This window comes from Hylaeus anthracinus, unplaced genomic scaffold, assembly GCF_026225885.1.
Source record: "Hylaeus anthracinus isolate JK02 unplaced genomic scaffold, UHH_iyHylAnth1.0_haploid 5, whole genome shotgun sequence".
NCBI lineage: Eukaryota > Metazoa > Arthropoda > Insecta > Hymenoptera > Colletidae > Hylaeus > Hylaeus anthracinus.
This window is the reverse complement of record NW_026535322.1, coordinates 2,437,746-2,457,580: the sequence shown is the minus strand read 5'-3', so window position 1 is coordinate 2,457,580 and position 19,835 is coordinate 2,437,746. Positions and strand designations below refer to the sequence as shown.

At 46.1% G+C, this 19,835-nt stretch overlaps 1 protein-coding gene and 1 non-coding gene across 5 annotated transcripts in view; one reads left to right on the top strand and one right to left on the bottom strand.

Annotated features, from left to right (window-relative positions):
- Window positions 1-19,835, top strand: part of LOC128896063 (protein vestigial) — an 82,500-nt gene that overhangs the window by 18,823 nt on the left and 43,842 nt on the right. Inside the window, exon 1 of one of the 4 annotated variants that reach the window (XM_054159217.1) lies at window positions 12,101-12,318. The exons of the other annotated variants lie outside the window; for them this stretch is intronic. Coding sequence (XP_054015192.1) covers window positions 12,295-12,318 — 24 coding nt within the window. The 5' untranslated portion in view covers window positions 12,101-12,294. Of the gene's footprint in view, window positions 1-12,100; window positions 12,319-19,835 lie in introns of those variants that run through there. 4 annotated transcript variants of the gene reach the window in all.
- Trnas-uga (transfer RNA serine (anticodon UGA)) lies at window positions 15,459-15,540 on the bottom strand. The gene has a single exon. It is a non-coding gene; the product is annotated as a tRNA-Ser (tRNA).

The following is a 19,835-nucleotide window of genomic DNA, read 5'->3' as shown; positions in this document are numbered from 1 at the left end:
AATCGCGAGGTTCTATCAAGATAGATTAATGGTCTCGTTTACCAAGAAACGTCGCGATCCAACGAACGATCCTAGCAAAAGTTTATGGATTCTTGTAAACAGTCGCGGCTACAATTCCGACTTGTAGTCTATCTGGGCTTCGTATCGTTCGCCACTGGATCACAATGGATCTGCATATAGACGTATTCGTTAGAGGAGTGCCTTTGATCATCGTTGCGTCAGAATAGGTCTAAATGTAGACGCAGCGTATTGCCTTTCGGAAAGGAAACAACATTTTGTTTTTACACGTTGCTACGGATATCAATTTACCATCTTCGACGATAGAACATTATTGGCGATTATTAAATTAATAATATTATATATTAATAGTAGTTACGTGTGTTTCGGTGTGTGCGAAAGTGTCTAAGGATATTGCAATCGGAAAACACCCTCGGTACACTACACGTTTAACGAGGTGACCGTCAAAGGTGCACGGGTAGTCGCGCGTGAATCGAATCAAACGTAACCGAACCGTTCAGAAATCGAAACGGAAGTCTCCCGGGATCTGTCGACGATACAAACGATCGCAGGATTTCCAGGGTCCCCGTGGGTTTTTGCGGCGCCGTAAGTACTGCAAGTTTGTCGACGGACGTGTCCATCTGTCCATACGAATCTACAATTCAATGACTGCCGCAGAAGGAACGCGTCCGTGGTTTGTCACGAAGGACAGTTAGACGGTGTATAAAGAGTCCTCCGCAGCCGCTTCTCCGACCGTCACTTCCTTCTTCTGGCTCCTCGTTTTCGCCTCGTTCTTCCTCGTTTCCTTCCTTCCTTCCCTCACCACGTCGCCGTGTTGCTTGCGTAACCTAAATATTATTCCATCGGTCGACCGACTGGATGGCTGCCTGCGGAATTTCACCCTTCGACAAACGCTCGTCCATCTGGTCGGCCGATTTGCAATTCCGAGCGAGCCATTCTCCCGATAGCGCATCATTCTTTTCTTCCTCCGCCCCTACGCCGGAGACTCGCGTCGGGATTTCGATTAGGGCAGTCCGGATCTACAGTCTCCGTTATCCGAGTACCCAGGAGGATGATCGAAACGATATATCATTTTTCTTATATTGATATTTAATGCGTCTTAGGGTATTCGGTACTTTGCGTCTTTGAACAGGGTTAAAAAGTCTTAGTTTCGTTATCTGAAAGGAATGTCTCGCGGTACCAGGTGCCTCCTCGGATTGCGTACGCAGGCTGTATTCGTTAAGAGCTCTGGACCAGTGAGGATTGTAAAAAAAAAAAGTAGAGCCAACGGGTTTCAGGAAGCTGAGGAAACAGCCTTCACAGCCCGAGGGCACCATCCAGGACGCGATCTAACATGATCAATGCTAGATTAATGCCAATTCCAATGCCGAGCACTGACAATCGCTCAGCGTCGACCTCGAACGGAAAAACGCGATGGAAAGAGCACCGATAATTTTAAAATACAGCGTTGTACTCGCGATAATTATACGAAGATTGCGATCTACGAAAACCAATTTTCATTTAAATTGTCTGTTAAAGTTGGAAGGCAACTGCGATCGATTCCTAACAACGACGTGTCTTCGATGTATTCTATCTCAGTCCGTTCTAAATATCGATCTCTTCTTTATTGCACTGTTCTCGTGAACTATAAGAGAAGCATTTAATTGAATCATTTTCGAAAGTAAATTTACAAGAAAAATCTTGTCCTCAAGATTCAAGGAAGTGTGTATATATTCCTTTCATCTCGAGTGTCTGGGTTAACATTGTTACTTGAGCACAACCATTGAAAGGTTAATCCATCAATTAAAAAGCATGACAGTTATTGTAGTAGTTGCGTTGATTCGATCTCATGATCTCGCAACGCTGTTTCAACGGCGAACGGAGTTTCCCGTCGCTGTTCTCGCGTGATCGAAGCACGGGACGCTCAAATCGCTGACGAATTTGATTAATTCGCGAAAACGTCGAGTCGACAAATTTTTGGCTCGGTACGGTTCGATGGTCGCTCGCCAAATTCTTCTCGTGTTTCGCTCGCAATTCACTCGCGACGCAATATCAGCCAGAATATCGTTGGCGGAATAACGACGTTCTGGCTGTCAACGATCGTGTCGGCGAAAAATCTCTGTTATGCGGCTGCATGCACAAAAGAATTTCGTGTAATTGAGACGCAACTTCGTTTTGGTTAAACTTGAATATTTTGAAATGCTTCGAGACGCGCGGGAGTTGGGGAAAATTTGGCGAATTCCAAAGGCGATTAATCGCCCTTCTCCTTCTGTCAATTTATCTTGCGCGTTCATTCGTCGTTTGTTTGAATTCGATCAATTAGGACTTGGGTAGCTTAGAGGTAAACTATAGTAAGTGGAAATTTAGAAAATTGAATACTCAGAGTAGCGATGATTTATTTCAAATTAATTTTGTCGATGAATACCGATACGCAGCCATAGATTGGTGCTCGTGTCTCTTTTCTGATACGTCGTAATTAATTATAAATTGTTTCGGAGCTATCTCGGATCTGGGCTGCGTGGAAGGGCGACCGACATTGAGTCGGGATCCCTTTGATACGTCAGCTGTCGCCCAGGACCAGTTATGCTGGGCGAGAGCCTTTGAGTACCAGTTCAAGACCACTGCAGACTTACGCAACATATATACGCCAGATAATATTGAAAATTATCATAATTATTAAACTGATTACTGATCGGAAAATAAAACCATACGAACAGTTATAGTTTCGCTTGCTAGGCTTAGAATCGTTTATACGTTCCGTACCTAGAATTCGTCCGCCATCCCTAATTCCCGCGGACGAAACGAGCGAAAAACCGCAGCGTATAACGAGGACGTCGGAACGATCTTCCCGCAAAACACGGAATAAACGAGACTCGTGGAAGGGGGAGGAAGCTGGTTAATTGCAGCGTGAGACGCACCTCACGGCCGCGCGCGTTATTTACGACTAGCTCGGTCGCCATGGCCGTTTTTCCAGATCCTACGGGCGCGCGCTCGCGGCTGCCTCGCGACCGTCCGACAAAACGCGCCTAATTCTTCATCGATATCGAAAGAACGGAGACTCGAGTATGCGCGGTAAGTGGCGAATTAATAAACGCCGTCTGCCGGCGCAGTGAGCAGCCTGCGGGTCTCGAACTCGGACTAGCACTCGGACTTCTGCGGTAGCACACGATAAGCCTCCATTACTGGAATACCGACTGTTTAACCCCGCGGAACTCGCAGTCCCTGCGATTCCTTCGTCCTCCGCCGCCCGCGGTCTCCTCTACGTCCTCGGGCCCGGTATCCCGGTATCAAGAGCTTTATCTGTTTCTCTTGTAACCGGGCGCACCGTCTCCTCGCGGTAGCGTTAAGGCTACCTGGCATCCGATTAATTAATGGCTCGCGGAAAAGTCTAGGGAGTTATTAACCCTTCGGGGGTGACATTTTTTTCGCCTGGGCTTCCTAGCATCCGAAGAAACGAATTTAATTACATTTGGTTGACCGGAAAGTTCGTTGGAATTTTTAAGAAAAATTCAAAGGCACATTTGAATTTCGGAATATATATTTACATCGAAATATACTACGATCGATATCATATTTTTGTTTTAAATGTGTCATAAGAACCAGTCTCCTTCGTTCTAAAAAAAAACGGTAACCTCGATTTTCTCCTAGTAAAATTTGAAAACTTGAAAATCCTGGAGCTCGCGGTCCCTGAAATTCCTTCGTGCTCCCATCGTACCCCCACCAACCGACTCATTCGTCCTTCTCCGAGATCTCCTCGTTCCCCTCTCGCATCTGGTATCCCCCGGTATCGTGAACTTTATCTGTTCCCCTTGTAAGCGGGCGCAGCGTCTCCCCGCGGTAGCGTTAAGGCTACCTGGCATCCGATTAATTAATGGCCCGCGGAAAAGTCGGGAAAGTTATTAACCCTTCGGTATCTCGGAGCTACTAGATTGCGGCGGCGCGTCCACGAGGCGAACCGCGCGTTTTCTTTTCCCTGCCTTTTTCCCATGATTTATTCTTGGCCGCGCTGGCTAACGCGCCGGCTACGCGGCCTGGACCCGAGGAATCCGCTGGTGTTTTCGCGTAAAAATACTTAGCTGTGAGTTCGGTCTTCATCCCCCCACCCCCCCCCCCTCGTTCCCCTCGGGAGAATTCTTTTCCTGATCGCGACGAAGTTCCTTTATCATCCTCGCGGATTGGCCGTCGCGCATCTGGGCAGGGAATTCTCGCGAGGTAACTCTGGCAGCTCGAGAATTAAATTTCAATTTTTTTTTTGGTGGAAATGTGGCATATCAGTGGAGTAGAGTGACCTTGGGTGGAGCACTTCGACGTTTCGTTTATCCTCAGCTTCGATTAGACTTCTGACTTGGGATTCTTAGCCGCAGCCTTTTTCTGAAAACCGCGTTAACATGTCGATCGCCACGTCATACGTGCAGAGTCCATCTCTTCGATTGTCCATAACCGCGGATTCGATTGTACAAAAGTCCGATGGGGTCGATCCTCGGCTCTACCGATACGCGCGTACATCACCCAGGGGTAAAAAGATGAACGCGTACACAGTGGGGATGAGTTTTTCGCCGGCGGGACGGAACGTGCTCGGCTATGGTTCACCGTTGCTCATTGCGCGTCGCACACGAGGCGCGCGAGCTGCGGAGGAGAGGCCGATAGAAATATTTTTGCCGGGCTAAATGGGTTTCTTCGGAAAGTCCGGGAGAACACGAGGGCAGCAGCTGGTCGGCGATGCGACAAATCATACCTGCCGGACAGCCTACACGCCGCAGCCAGCCACAGTTGAGCGCGTGTGCATGCCGATGCACCCGCCGAGGGGAGAGCCAATGGCGTAACCAAGGGCGGTTTTCGCGATCACCCGATACATCGAGGGTGTAAAAACCATCTCGGCCAGGATGTTCCAACGGTTCGATCCCGAAACAACCAAGCGCCAGGAAGTTTGAGGGGACACGACGCTGTAACGGCTCCGAAAAGAGAGACACCTTCGGAAATCTATACTAATATTATAACACGTTGACCGTCACGTCAATTAATTGAGAAATTAAGTACGTTAATTCTGAAAAAAAAAAAAAACTGGTGATTTCATCAAACTGTCGATACGTAACAGAGCAAGAAGTAAACGTGCGAAGCCAAGACACGTAGGACAATTCTCTCCCAAGCTTCGACGGAGGTTTCGCTAATGGAAGAATGCTATCGATGCACGTAACGTAGTCATTGGATAGAGCAGAGTGTAATAAAGAATGAAATCGACAGACAGCATTATTACCAGCGCGTTATTCCTAATTGGCGAAAGTCTACTCAAGCCAAGGGTGTACGCTCGTAACGTCACTGCGAGCTGGCGAAAGCGAAGTAAAATCATGACACTTTCCAATTCATGGTGTTTTTCCATTATTGACTATTGGATAAATCTATCGAACTTCTTCAAAGGGGTTTTCAAGCAACCATTTAACATTCAGGAATTGAACAAAAACAAACCAGTGAATTAATTAGCTTCCCTTTGGCCTGGAGTGGTTTCTTAAAACGAACTCTCCCGCGAAACTACCAAGAATAACGTTCTCCGTAATCGTCCGTTCCATCGATGCTCGTCCCAACGAACAGAAGTTCTCCCGCGGTGACAGCTCATCTCCCAAAAGTGATTTATGTCGACATGACTACTTACTGGTTAACTTATGGTGTTTACCAATTCAATTAGAGGTACAACTACCGCTCCCTACGGCCGAGATACATTTGTTTCAACATTAATTTACCGAAACGCCCCGCTGTCATAACAAAACTATAATAAACCGTTGGCCGGTTGGCGCGCGGCCAGGGACCCGCCGCTTTTTCGGGGTTCATAAAATCGGTGGAAACGTTTCACTGGCTGTCATTGTTTTCGTTCGATCGGAGCCTCTTCTTCGAGTCCCGTCCCCATAAATCTGACGCCGATAATGCAGCCCGTTCGTTAATTTTCACGCTGCCGGCCCGATTTCACGTTCCCGCGGCTGTATCGGGGAATTGTTGTCGGATTTTTAATGGAGTCGCCTCGCGATGGCTTCCAGGCTTTGGGGATCCACTTGTCATTCTGTCAGGTGGAAATTTATCGCGGTAATGGAAGCATAATCTAGTTCAGAGAGTGATGGAGAATTTAAATCTTGAAAAGCGAAGCCGTCTAGTTAAAAACTCTCGAGACAAACCAGGCATATTTGTATTAAACAATAATTATAATTTTCCTCTATTTACTTCCTGATACAATTTATTTTCTATTTTTATTATAAAATTATTTGGACGTCATGTTCCAATCTTCTCTGAAATAATATAATTCATTCGCATTCAGGCGCAACTACGTTTCCGTAAGCTACTTAACGCGTTCCCGTGTCATTACTCAATTCGGGACGAAACCGAATTAGACCGCGACGGATCCGTCGGGTTCGGAGCGAAGCGCCGCCGTTATTTTTCCAGCTCGAATCGTGGCCTGGGCACAGTTCTCGACCGCTTCTCGCGCTGAGAATGCCACGAAAAACGAACGAAAGCGCAGAAAAGCACGCGGCGATTTCAGCTTGGCGAAAGCACAATGCCTGCGAATTCTTCGGGGCCGCGACGCCGACGACGAGCGCGAAGCGTCTCTATATTTACGTGCGCGAAAGTCACTGGCCCGGTTGGTTGACTGATTCACCATCGAGCCACGTTTCACTTCGATTTCGATGTCGCGTTTTTACTTTCGATTTAACTCGCGACGACGTTGTGGCCCGCGAACGCGCCGGTCGGCTTTGGGAAGTTTTACATTTCGACGTATCGGGAATTAATTCCTAAGAGTGCAAATGCAGCCACCCTTTATGGACCAATTTTAAAATATCATTTAATTTAGACAAACTTCTTCGATAGACACAGAGGGAACGAATAATTCTGCACATGAAAAGCCACGAGTGACACGAATCCACGGGATGACCCAATGGAAGAACTCGCGTCCGATGCGGTCAGGTTGGTCGGGTCGAATGGATTCGCCGAGAAGAAACCGGTGTCGTAACGGGCACAGCCCGTAAGACGGAAAACGGATCTCCGTCGGTCGATTCTTATTTTTCTTGCCCGTTCCCCTAGCCTGCGCAGAAAGTATAAGTTATAGCGACGAGAGTGAACTCCCCTGTAAAATATATACAGCGATCGGCGGACATTAAGAGAGTCATTTGTAAGCGGTTGTAACCACTCGGCGAGTGCTTTACGATACCCGTGGCGTATTTTGCGCCGCGACGCGACGTGCGGGTCCACGGTACCCTGCCCGTCGGCTGACGCGAGCTCATAACGAGAGAACTAGCTTTTATAGAGTTACTCGTTTTTCTCGGTGTTTCCCGTGCGCGCGGCCCGAAAGTCACGTCGACGCGATCCGGGAGCGGAAAGCCGATGAGGAACGAGGGGCCTCGATGAGTCGCAAGAACCCGTCCACTCGCAACAGAAGTGTATCGGTTTCCAGACGTCCACGGAGGATCTATGACCGCGGGAGAAAGTTTCCGCCCCGTGGCCTCTCTGTCGTGCTTTCGCGGAAAGACTGGTAATATCTCTTCCGACGTTTTACTTTTTGCGCGCGTCCATCACGCGTTCGATTTCCTCGGATGAGCCTTTCCGCGACTCGCGTTCCATCGCCAAGGTGGGAAGCGTGGACGGTTCCGTGAAATTTTCCCGAGACATTTCTTCGCCTACGTTTTCTCTCCTGCCACTGCACATCGCGATATACCGTTCGAATATTTAGGATTTGGGAATGCTTGAGTAACAACGTACGCATTGTTTCTTAAAAGTTAGCATTGGACTAACCAGAGAAGGTTACCATTGGCCAGAACAAGAAAGATAAATGCATCGAGGAGTTAAAGCGCATTGTACGCGGTGAGATTTAGCGTATCTCTTATCTCATTCGCAGCCAGAGAGATCACTTTCATCGGTCTCCCCTGCGAACTGTCGTCTCCGTCATATATAATTCTTTTCTACATGACAGCCAGTAGTTTGGATACAAGTCATTAACTCTAGCCGGGGAGAACGCAATATGTTAATGTCACCGATGACAACTAGTCGTTTAATCACTTAACGCCTCTTTTGAATGCCAGGAATCGCGGCTCGCGAACTTCGAGTGATTCATCGACTGCAACGGCATCTCTTCTAATCTCGAATCCCGAAATTCCTTATAAATCGTCGTCATTTGGCCGTTTCGCGATTCACTTTTGCATCGTTTAATGAGAAAGCACGCGACGACGGTGTTGATTTGTGCGTTGCGTAACCAAGGTGTCAACGTCTTCGTGGACGAATTATTTCTTAATGGAGTTCGTTCTGTTTTATTATTTTCATTCGAGACTTCGTTAAGTGGAGCACAATAAAATATACTTTTGGCACGTACACGACATGGAAAACTAAATATTTTATAAATGTAGCCAACGCTAAATTGAAAGACGAATTGATATTTATTCAATAAATAGTGTCGGAGAAGAAGTTGGATATTAATAAGAAAAAGTGGAGGTAGAAGATCGAGGAACCGAAAAAGAGGAAATAGAATGGAAAAGGCGGTGCTCAGTTACAACGGAAGAGGATCGCGATGCACGAGGATCGTCCTTCGAACACGGAGGAAGCCCACCGCGTAAAGATCCACGGATAGCAGGATATAAATGAGTCTTCGAGAGGTCCGAGGGCAAATATAGACGAGCGTGTTGGCGAAAGGTACTGGCCTCAAATGGGACCGAATGGCACCGGTATGGAAATGCGATCGGCTTTTAAACGTCGAACCGCGCTCAGCTATGTTAATTCCGTACGTGTTACTCGAGGTGTAGCTTCCGTTTATCTCCGAATCTACCCAATGTAGCTTAACGAACGTCACGGACCACCTACGTCTACGGCGGACACCTAGTTGTCGTTATTTAGTTAAAATTCTGTTGTTCCCTGTCCAGTCGAGTATTCCTGACTAATCGTTGCAGAGATGTTCGACGGCGATATCTATCCGTCTGGCAGCAGTGGAATCATTGTTATTCGAACTGTCTGGTGTCGCGTTACTCCAATATATTTATTCTTGGAAACCAAGTATTGAGAATCAAGCGATCAGTGGTTTCGATTTTTCTAATTTGGGTCCTCTTTCGCGAAGGTTATTCGAACTGACAATCAAATGTTTGTGTTTAATCCAAGTTCGTTAACTCTCGTATCATTTCCTGATACTTAACTCTCTCCGCGTATTCGCAACGAGAAAACGCAAGTTTACCGTAGTCTGTTGGATTCCTCGTAGCGGGGGCCATTTGCATTGCGAATAATTAAATTCACCGTGGAATATGAACGGCGAATAAAAATACCCCCTGCCCTTACCAATTACCCGTACAATCCGAGTAAAATGTTAGTCGCGTGACTGCTGAGCGTACACGTATGAATTCTCGATGAGGGAATCGCGGTGCATATCAACTGGCGAAATGACACACGTGTGAATGTTCTCAGAGAGACGTCCGCGCTGCTATACATATTTTCGTTTTTCTGTTCCTCCGCGACGTTTAACCGACCAGTCACCCCGTCGAGGGAACTGGATTCTGGGAAAAATTAAAATGAGAATTTAAGCGCTACTTTCTTACATTGTCTGGCCTACTGAACACGAACAACCATTTACAGAAGTAGAACGAACATCACGACGAACCAAGGAGAACAAAGAGTTCCGAAAAATATTTAAAATTGTTGCATCGTCTAAAATTAAGCGTACGAACAGTGGAGGTTCATTACGAGACCGGATGCGTTGATTAAACGGCCAATGAGCCGATCGATCTAAAGGGGAACTCGCTAAGATTCGGGATCCGGCGGAAGCCAAGAAGCCCGTATGAACTTAATTTGATAGAAGCCACGGCGTCTGCATAAAACGAGGTAATATAGAGAGCCTCCCTCGAGCTCAGACATTTTGCACGGTTCTCTAGTTTCGGGGGGTTAATAGAGACACCTCTGTGCTTGCCACGGTGGAAGCACACGCGTCCTCTCGACGCCACCTGGCCCCTGGGATCACAATTAAGGGATCCCCGTGCGTGATCATCGCTTCAATTGAGAGATCGTCGCCTATGAAGTGGCTGCGCCGGATTCGACGCAAGTCTGCTGGAAAACGCGCGTGTGCCACCTTTTGTGAAGATGAAATTTGGCTGGTAGTGGTGGAGGTTATCGGTTGACTTGTTCGTCGAGGGTAGCGACTGTTGTTTAATAGGATTGTTCTTGGTGTCACTAAAAGTAGAATCTAGAATTTGTTATATTTGATTTTGGAAAATTTTGTCTGCCTCAAAAGTGACCCAAGGCTCGAGAAGCATAATAACACGAAGAGTATTCTCGACAAGCATCGACAACACCCTCGTCCGAGCCCATTATCGTTCCCCTCGCAAAATAGTCGAAAATCATCGTCGTCATTTGACAGATTCCGCGTCGAAATCAAAGCGGGAGAGAGCCGAGGAGCACGTGTCGTCGTGATCATCAAGGGTATCAAAGGGTTTCGGCGCGAAAAAGCGAGATTTCCGAGCCGTGCGGTGTCACCATCTGTTTTTCATTCGGTGGCCGAGCTGTACCCGCGGATTCTTCGCGTTTTCGGCTTTCGCTCGAGGGGAGGATCGTTGAACGAAGATCTCGAAGGCCCGCGGGGAATGTCCTCTCATTAATAAGAGCGAGACCGCGACGCGACGCGACGGGACGCGTCCCCGTCGTGTTATCGGCTGGCCAAACAGATGCGTTTCGCCGCGCACTTTCGGCCTGCCAAAGCTGATCAGAACTCGAAACTTGCCCGGAATGCGCGGACCCGGCATACTTTCATCAATTTCGCGCGTCTTTCGCGGCGCAGCTATTCCATTGATGCCGGGCGAGCCTACTTAAGAGGGTGTCTCTATTTTTCAAGCCGCTTTTTTGGGTCATGGCTTGAGAATTTGTTTGGCGCAAACCGGGTAACGTACGGAGCTGAACTTTTATGTTGGTGTTTATTTGGAGCTTCGCCAGCGGAATATTAATTTTCAAAGCTTTTCCTTAACGATTTATAAACGAACAAGATACGTGACGATTCATACGAAAACGAAATTTTAACAGAACCCCGAAACGTTACTCGAAAAAAGTGTTTAATATAGCACGTACCGAGTCCATGGCTCTCAGTACTTGGTAGCGCACGCCTAGAAATCAAACCCGCCGACGAATTAGCATACGTTTTCTGTCGGTCGGAGGATGACCGTAAAGCTGTCGGCTATCGCGGAAATCGCGGGGGTAACCATTGTGCCGTCGTAGACAAATGCGCTTTGTCGGGACGGGAGGGGAATAAATGGTCGGAGAGAGGTCGAGGAAGAGAACGAAGAAGAAGAAGAAGAAGAACAAGACGCGAAGAAGGATGCGAAAGCGCAAATAAGACGTCGCCGCGTCGTTTAGTCGATCGTGGAAGCGAATCGGAAATCGCACGCGGAGCCACTGGAAAGGTTTACGACCCTCGTTATCCTCTTTGCGCGCTCATCAAGCCGAGAGGGATACGCTTCTCGAAGAAATAAGCAAGTTGGGACCGTGCACGCCCGACGATCGCGATCGTCGATGCGGATTCTCCGTTTCCGATTCACCGTTGCGCTGTGTCCGTGATGTACTGAAATGGAATTATCTCGATCCTTTCGATTCGATCTCCCTCGTTCTTCCCCTCGCTGGGTGACATCTTCGTTCGCCTCTTTCGGTTCTTTCCATGCACTGGCGAAGCTTGCACCTTCTCCCTTCGGTCAGCGAGATCCCAACGCCCGAACAGGCCTCGAGAGATTCAGCCGATTCAACCATTTTTCGAGACGAAAAATAATATCGTAGGCATTTTATACAACATCTCGAACGATTTTCATCGTTGCGTCGAGCATTTTATTTTTATATCGCGGAAGGCGCGGAAAGGAAGCTCTAACACGCACATTTTACATGTTCGATGTCGATTCTAACTTCGTGAGAAGCCAAAACGTACGTGATGAACCGGAATTTTCGAAATTGCGAGTTTCCCCATTGATAACAACATCGGAGAACGGTCGACGCGGATTTCGGTTAGAGCGACAAAAAAAAAAATGTATACAAACCCATCGACGTCGTCTAAACCGTACATACTGTTCAAAATACCTAAGGCGAGGGAAAAGTAAGAGGGGGTATTGAACCTCGATCGCGGTTGGGAAAGGTCGAGGATTTATTTACGTTTCGGACATCGTGCGTGCTGTTTAAATTCGAGTGAAATTTGTGCGTACTCCTATCGGATAGCGATACTAAATTCTAACCAGTGATACATATCAATCTGACGACTTACTTGGCTTCCTATGCCTGTGAAATCCTTCTTCACGACGACTCAACAACAACGGGGAGATGGCGATCCAACAGATATTCGAGGTCAGTCTAGAAAAAAGTGAATCGAGACGGTTAGTGGAATAGAGAATTTTATTTTTGCAATACACTTTGCGAAACGGTCGATCGAAATGAAATATCGGAGCACGTTCTATTCTTTTCCTCTGTCATATTTGCCTTTACGTTTGTCGCGATTACGTAAATACCAGTTGCACGCTGTTTAACTGCGATAAAGAACTCTTATCACTATGACCTGTGCCTGGAATGGAACACGCGCTCGGCTTCGCGTGTTACGCGAGTCATACGTAACTTTGACGACGTAAATTCTTATCGAGGATTAATTGTAATTACTATGCGACAGCTGTATACAGAAATCGTTTCAGTTTCAATTTAACTATCCCGTTTGCTGTGACGTCAAGAAGAGTAGCAATTGTAGAGACTTTTGTGCAAGTGTATTATTGCGATGTGTTCCTTTTTTTTTTTTCGATCAGGTTTATCAATTCTCTTCATTTGTCAACTCGTTAAGAAGGTAGCCTACCTTTTATTCGAGAGGTCTAATATAAAATTCCACTGTTAATCATCCTAACGTTAATCGATTCCCACTGCCTTGCCAAAGGGAGCATTTAGAACGTACAAGCAGCGTGACTTTAATTAATGAATGATATTCTAATCGATGATTTAACCGCGAACGAACCCATACCGAGGTATATAGACAAAAGATGAACCGCTTTGAGGACGAGAGGATCCCCTCCCGCGAAGCGCTCTTTCCTCAAATGAAAAGCGTAAGCGTTTCCACCGCAATCTTTAAGTTGGCAGCTTAACCCCCGCGAGTAGAAGCTTTTCATCCCTTGAATATCGAAGAATTTGTCGCTCCGCTTGAAGCAGGCCGAGCGAGAAGACATCAAAGGATTCTTCCTCGAGCCCGTTCCATGACTCCACCTCCCCCGACGTAATAATCATTTATTATCCCAGCAAGTAATAAACGGTACACGGCGATATTATGAAGTTGCGAAATTAAGGCTTTGTTTAAAAATTAGCTGCCCGCTAGTTTACAAGGCCTTATCATGAACTTTGCCATCCGAAGTCCATGATTCGTCTCCTCTCGTTTCCTCCTTGACGTACAGTTTTAAAACTTTCGATAGATCGTAAACGAAAGAATGTATTACTATCGATGAGAGAATTAACGGTTACGAGTCATAGAATTCATAATCATTAAGAAAGAAGTTAATGATTTTAAACGGCAGAGTTTATAATTCCTCGTTATAAAATTTCATAAATTTCGAATGAAATGTGTTTCACGTGACGCAATCATTGGTAATTTCGCGATTCCAGCGGTATTATCTGTCCAATATTGCATTCTCAGCGCAGTATTAATATATTCACCATTAGGACTTTTTACATTATCGTTCGTACAAAAACACGCGAGTTTTGTAACCATCGTAAAAGTTATCCTCGTATTTATTGCAATCGTTGTTGCGTTCATGCATTTCGCATTAGACGGTATTATGTCTCTTGTCTAACAAGTTCCCTTATTTCTTCTCATTATCAAGCTTTTACGACAGGTTTCTCCATAAATACCCATTACAGGCGCTTTAATTACTTATTTGCTTAATTGTAAGCCATTCGTCTTGCGGTCTCCTCTTTTCGATTGCATCAAGGCTCGGGCTGTACAACGTTTGCGAAATCGCGCGGTGGGTAATTTTCTAATGGATGTCCACAATTCGTTATTCGCGACTTCCAGTTAAAAGTGCAGCTACTTTTATGCATATTCATAGTCAAAAGTAATTGGTTGATAACGAGCTTCTAAACATTTTCTATCTCTGGTTCGGAATCGAAGGCGAAAGAAGTAGAAAAAGAAGAAAACAGAGTCAGAAGGAGAGAGTCGATAATAAATAAGCAACGGATGTTTATGCAAGTTCATGTTTTCATAGATACAGAAAAAGAATTTAATTTTCCTCCGAAGAATTATTTAGTCACGGTCGATCTGGACGTAACATTGCCTTAATTCATGATTTCTGAAGCGCACTTCCGGTTTCGGTCCACTTTGCGGCCCTCCTCTCTCCTTGCTCTCGTTTCCGACAGTTTACGATCCAGTCGGAGGAAATAATTTCATCAAAAATTCGCGTCGAGCGTGGAAGAAAGACGCGCGCGCGCGGCCATGCTTCTTCGCCTCGCGCAGACTCGCTTACACCGGCGTAATTGCCAGACGTAATTGCAGTCCCCTTTTGTTTCTTCAATTACGCGAGTTTCGACCGGCGAGAAACGAGAGGGGAGGCCAGGAATTTTTATGAAATGGCTTCTGTCGTCGTCACAGTTCCTCTCGGAAATCCCCCGTTTCCGGTTTTTCTTTGACAGTTGCACAGGGACAATGTTCAGAAAAAAAAAATAGTTACTACAGTGTTTTCAGTTTGAACTAACATTTTTATCGAAACGATTGCAATCGCACAATGGTATATGATTCCACTTTATTTCAAAATTTTGATCTAGCATTCATCGTTGGTATTTTATTTTATTTCACGTCGAGGAAACAGGCGGATATAACTCGCAATTTTATTTCCCTGAAAATCTTTTGTTCAATGAAAATTTAATGAAAAATCCCACCCCCACCCCGCGAAGTACCTTTTTCATTATGAATTCAATCCACTTTTATCGCGTTAAATTTAACACGTTACGCGCCACGACGGTGTTTGCTTTTTCACTTAGAAATAGCGTATCTTTCGCAATGCGTCAACGTCAACGCAGGATTTATCGAGTCCTGCGTACCCTTTGCGAATTATTATCGCCGTCATGAAATCTCCGCCGAATGAAACACTCATTGCGTAGGTGCGATGACGAATTACGACCTCCTAATCGCTGTTCAAATCTACATATTTCATACTTACGGGCGAGCGTATATTCGCGGGAGTAGTCGCACCGAGTCTTCTGTCGTTCGTGTGCAGTCTTTAGTCGATGGGAAACAAGTACACTACGAGATCGAGCGAATAAAGTATTAAAAAAGTGGGTTTAGTATTTATTACGCGAATAGTAGAAGAACCTTCAGTAGTGAAAGATATTCGTAGATTCATTTCTTGTTTTTTTTTTATTTATTTATTTATTTATTGTTTAATTAAATGAGAAATATATAGGGATTGCATGGTATGGCGTTTGACGTCGACTGACGCAAAATTGTGGGAAAAAAAGATTTTCGCTGCGGACAGGATTCGAACCTGTGCGGGTAACACCCAATGGATTTCAAGTCCATCTCCTTAACCGCTCGGACACCGCAGCTATGTTCAGTTGCTCGCTACGAAACGCAATTAAGCTTCGATCGAAAAGCATATGTTGTTATTCGTTATTTCATCGCGATTGCGAGATGGGTGAACGCGATTATACTACTGACATTAGCGAAAAAAGATATTCTGTGGTTACTTGAATTGTAAAACGGAATCAGTATAGTTATCGAACACGATTACTTGACGTAATAATTTAGCGAATCATTCAGATAAGGGCTGCACTTCGCTTTGGGGCACCAAAAATTATTAAACTTTCTTCTATACCGTACTAGATCACGAAAATGGAAGTTTTAAGGTTAGGAATCCAACGAATAAAAAATCAAATCCGTTGATCGATTAGGTAGAGAATCCTGGAACTCCGCGAGATTCCCTTTTTCATACCAAAGATGGAAATTCGACACGACATTTCTATGTGTAAAAGTTGTCGCGAAATGTTTCACGGAGTAGCTGGGCCATAGAGGAATGAAATCTCGCGATGGCCGACGTGTTAATTAAGCATCGGTTAACAGAGTCGAACGAGTTTCTTTCGCGATGGCACCCGAGTAGTTAGGTAAGAATTTCAATTAGCCGAGGAAACGATCGAACTAAGACAATTACTGCAGGGAACAGGGTCGCATTTCCGGGTCTTAACGAATGAACTGCAGATCAATTAAACCCGCTTCTCTCCTTCTTTTCACTGGGGTCCAAGGAAATCGCACGTTGCGAGCGCATTAAGGATAATTGAGTCATTCCGCGGTTATATTTAATTGCGATCGTTAAACAGAAATAATCAAGCGTCGTATGTGGGCACACGGTTGAAAAAGGTCTCCGTCGCACGTGAAAACACCGAGGGTTGTCTTCGACTTACGCCAACTTGTAAATCAATCGGTCCCAAGCTGGTGATAAGAAAGGACCCGCTGGAATGCCGATACGCGATTAATGAAACTGTTAATTAACCGATAATGCCGAATATCGTTTCGCGGGACGTCGCGGGACTCGCGACGTCGTCGCGTTTACCTCCTTTCGGAAGTGTCAACTTCGGTGTAATACACGTCGGTTAACGTAGATGACGGCCAGCGTAGATGATGGACACCCTTAAAGCATAACGGTGACGCTTATCCGATAGTAATATCGCAAGCTGTTTGAAACACCTGGAAAGTCAAAGTTATTTACGGCGTGGAGAACCGAATTCCAGGAATGGAAGAATCTTCGTTTGTTATAATCGAGGATTCACCGAATACTTGAATTAGAATCTACTGACTCTACGTATTCGTTCACTCGATATGGTGGGACAAGTGAAATTTCAATCCTCGAGATTTCGATTTATTCATCCATTTTTTCAACCATCGCTATCATTGTTCACTGTTCGAGAGGCAACAATAGCCATCCGTGATTGTGTTTTCCGCGTGACGTTTCCTCGCGATAATCTCATGGCTGGCAGCCTCGAGGAGGTAAAAGGACACGTCCTTTCTCTTAGCAGGAATAATGGAAACTCGTTTTGTTTTCGCGCGGCAACCGGGTACCCGACACTGTTTCGTGTATTCCCCGGGGAATAGCGGACGACGAAATATCAAAGGTTTTCGCGGATCATTTTTCATTTCTGTAATCGGTCGTCTCATCTCGAGCAGCTCGTGACACTGCACTAGCTGACAGTGACGAATCGACAGTTGTCGGAGCCAACCCTTGAGACACTGGCCGCGAGACCGGCGTGTCTCTCTGTCCCACGCGTTTCGTGACTAATGAAAACGTATACCGTCCTTTCGTATACGACCAATCGAATAGTCAGCCGGACTTTATTCGTGAGAAATTCTCGATAGCTGATCCTGATTAAGAAAATCGCGAGCACGATGCGTTAGGGATCATTGGTGAAACGATACTGACGATACTGAAACGTTAATGTACATCGTCTTTTAAATTTCCTTTTACAATATAAATTCAAATAAATATCGTAGAGTCCGTTAATACACATGTAGCTTTCATCTAACGGTATGTAAAATTAATAAGAGAGAATAGCCAAAAAAATAATCAGTGATGTTATTAGAGATTGCTACAATCGTCGGTAACGTTACGATTTTTATGCGATTGGTGGAGTTTATCGTGCAGTGAACGGCTCATTTATAAATAATTTCTCAGCAAGATCGTGCAATTTCCTCGAGAAAATCTGACGCTTTTCATTAGGTTTCACCTGGAGGTTGCCTCACCCGAATCGGATCACGTGTATTCATCGAGACTCCTAGCGCACTGTTGGATCGATTCGAACGTTCATTTTGCATTATTCAGTAAACGTTCGAGGCAGTTGCAGATTTTAATTACAACTTTCTTCGCGGATACGCGGCCTGTATTTCTCGAGCGGGATTCGTAATTATGGGCGGAAATTAATGTAATTACAACTGGTCGCGTTCATACATCGGCGATTACGCACACGCTTAAATGGCGACACGGGAAGTCGCGCGCGGAACAAAAACCGTGGCCCTTCACCTGTCTCATATACGAGCCGAGTGACTTTCGCGTACCATACTGGTTTTGCACCTTGAGTATTGAAACATGCAGCGCGCTAGGAAACTCGGTATTATCAATTTTTACCTGCAGCGCTTCGCGTTCGCGTAGCTGGCATACCTTCGTGCGAAATCTATTGTTTCGAAGCAATTTATCTTTTGGCAAAGATCGACTAAATTCTCAGAGTAGTCGACACAAATATTTCATTCACGTTCTTGCCTTTCGTGCAAATGGAATCGATGCCATATGAGTTATTCATCGCCTGTCGTGCGTGCTCTATTCAATCTCGCATTATGCTTTAGCTGTAGCAATTACTAGAACCAACGAACCATCCGTTTCGTCTATTTCACAGATAGTAATACAGAAGAAAATATTTCACGTTTCAACAAACCGAAATCAGCAAAGTTTCCATAGACTCTTCTTCCTTGGTCTTCAAATCCCGTCGATTAACGCAACGAACGATACCGCACGGCTCTCAAAAGCATAAATTGAAACATCCCGCCGGATCCCCATCGAGAAGTAAGCTCCAATCCCGGTAACTATGTACACAGCGCGTAACAGCGAACGTTCCTCGCGTTCCCATCGTCCGAGTCACCGCACGTTCCCCACCCTGTGGCGAACGATTCTGCTCCAATCGAGAAAGAAACCGAAACTTCAGTCTCAATAATTCTGCATCGCGCGGCGATAAACATTCCCCGCGTATCCGTCTCTTCGACTTCCTTATCGCGGCGAATATTCCACCGTAGGATGCAGGAAGTCAAAGAAGAAGAGGAGAAAAAAAATCTCTGGTTGGAACGAAAAGGTCGAACTTCAATCTCGGCGGAATCCCTCTTCGCTCACCCGTGTCCAATATAGACGTTCCCCGGCAGCGAGGAGGAAGCGACCGCGCCTTCGCGCGCGGATGCGGATTTTCGAGTGATCGTCGCGCCGCAAGGTGGAATGCACCTGCTACGCGCGAACGATCTTGGTTCAAAGGTTAAGTAGAAAATGTCGTACGTAGGCATGCGAAGGGTAGAGACGAAGGTGGGAGGGTTGCACAGCCCGGGTAACGTAGGCAGCTAGAGGCCGAGGCTACCGCGGCAGAAGCTAAGCGCATATTAAGGAGGCTCGTAAAATTATAAGCATTCCTAAGAATCTGGTAATACGTCGACGCGCAGCTTCGCGCGGCTTTTCAATGTGCGGCCGGGTCTGGCCTCGCGGAGCGCACGCGTGTGGGTGTAATTTATATTAACGATACGCCAGACCGACGGCGGGCGCTTTGAAGATCCGTAATGTCGGGGGAACGTGGTGAGAATACTCTCATCATTCGAAAGGACTCGCGCGAGGCAACGAACGAGAACGGTCGTGTCGGTCCGACGTTACACCGTGCCGGCGATATCGCGAATGCAACTATTCTCCTTCGCCTCGCCGCTCCATTAGAATTGAATTGAATAAGCTTTTCCTCGAGGGCCAGTTTCCAGCGTGCCGGAGAGCGCCCGCCGCCGAGACGCCTCTCACTTCACCTTTTTTCCAACCCTGTCCGTCTCTCGGTGCTCTCCGTCCGACGCGTCAGTCGTCGATTTTTCGACGTCTGTACCGTTGGCATCTGGAAAGAACGGTCCCAAGGGGCACCAGACTGACGAGGAAGACGCTTCGGGCTGCCTTTCGATACGTAAACCTGTAAACGATCGCAGCGAACAATAGGTTGTACGTCTTTGGACCATGTATTAGCTCCTAACTGTATTGTTGATCTCTGGCGATGAAACTCGGACCAAAATGCAAACAAATACAAAAGTTTACAGGAAGAAACGACAAATTTGAGATGCTAGGTATTTC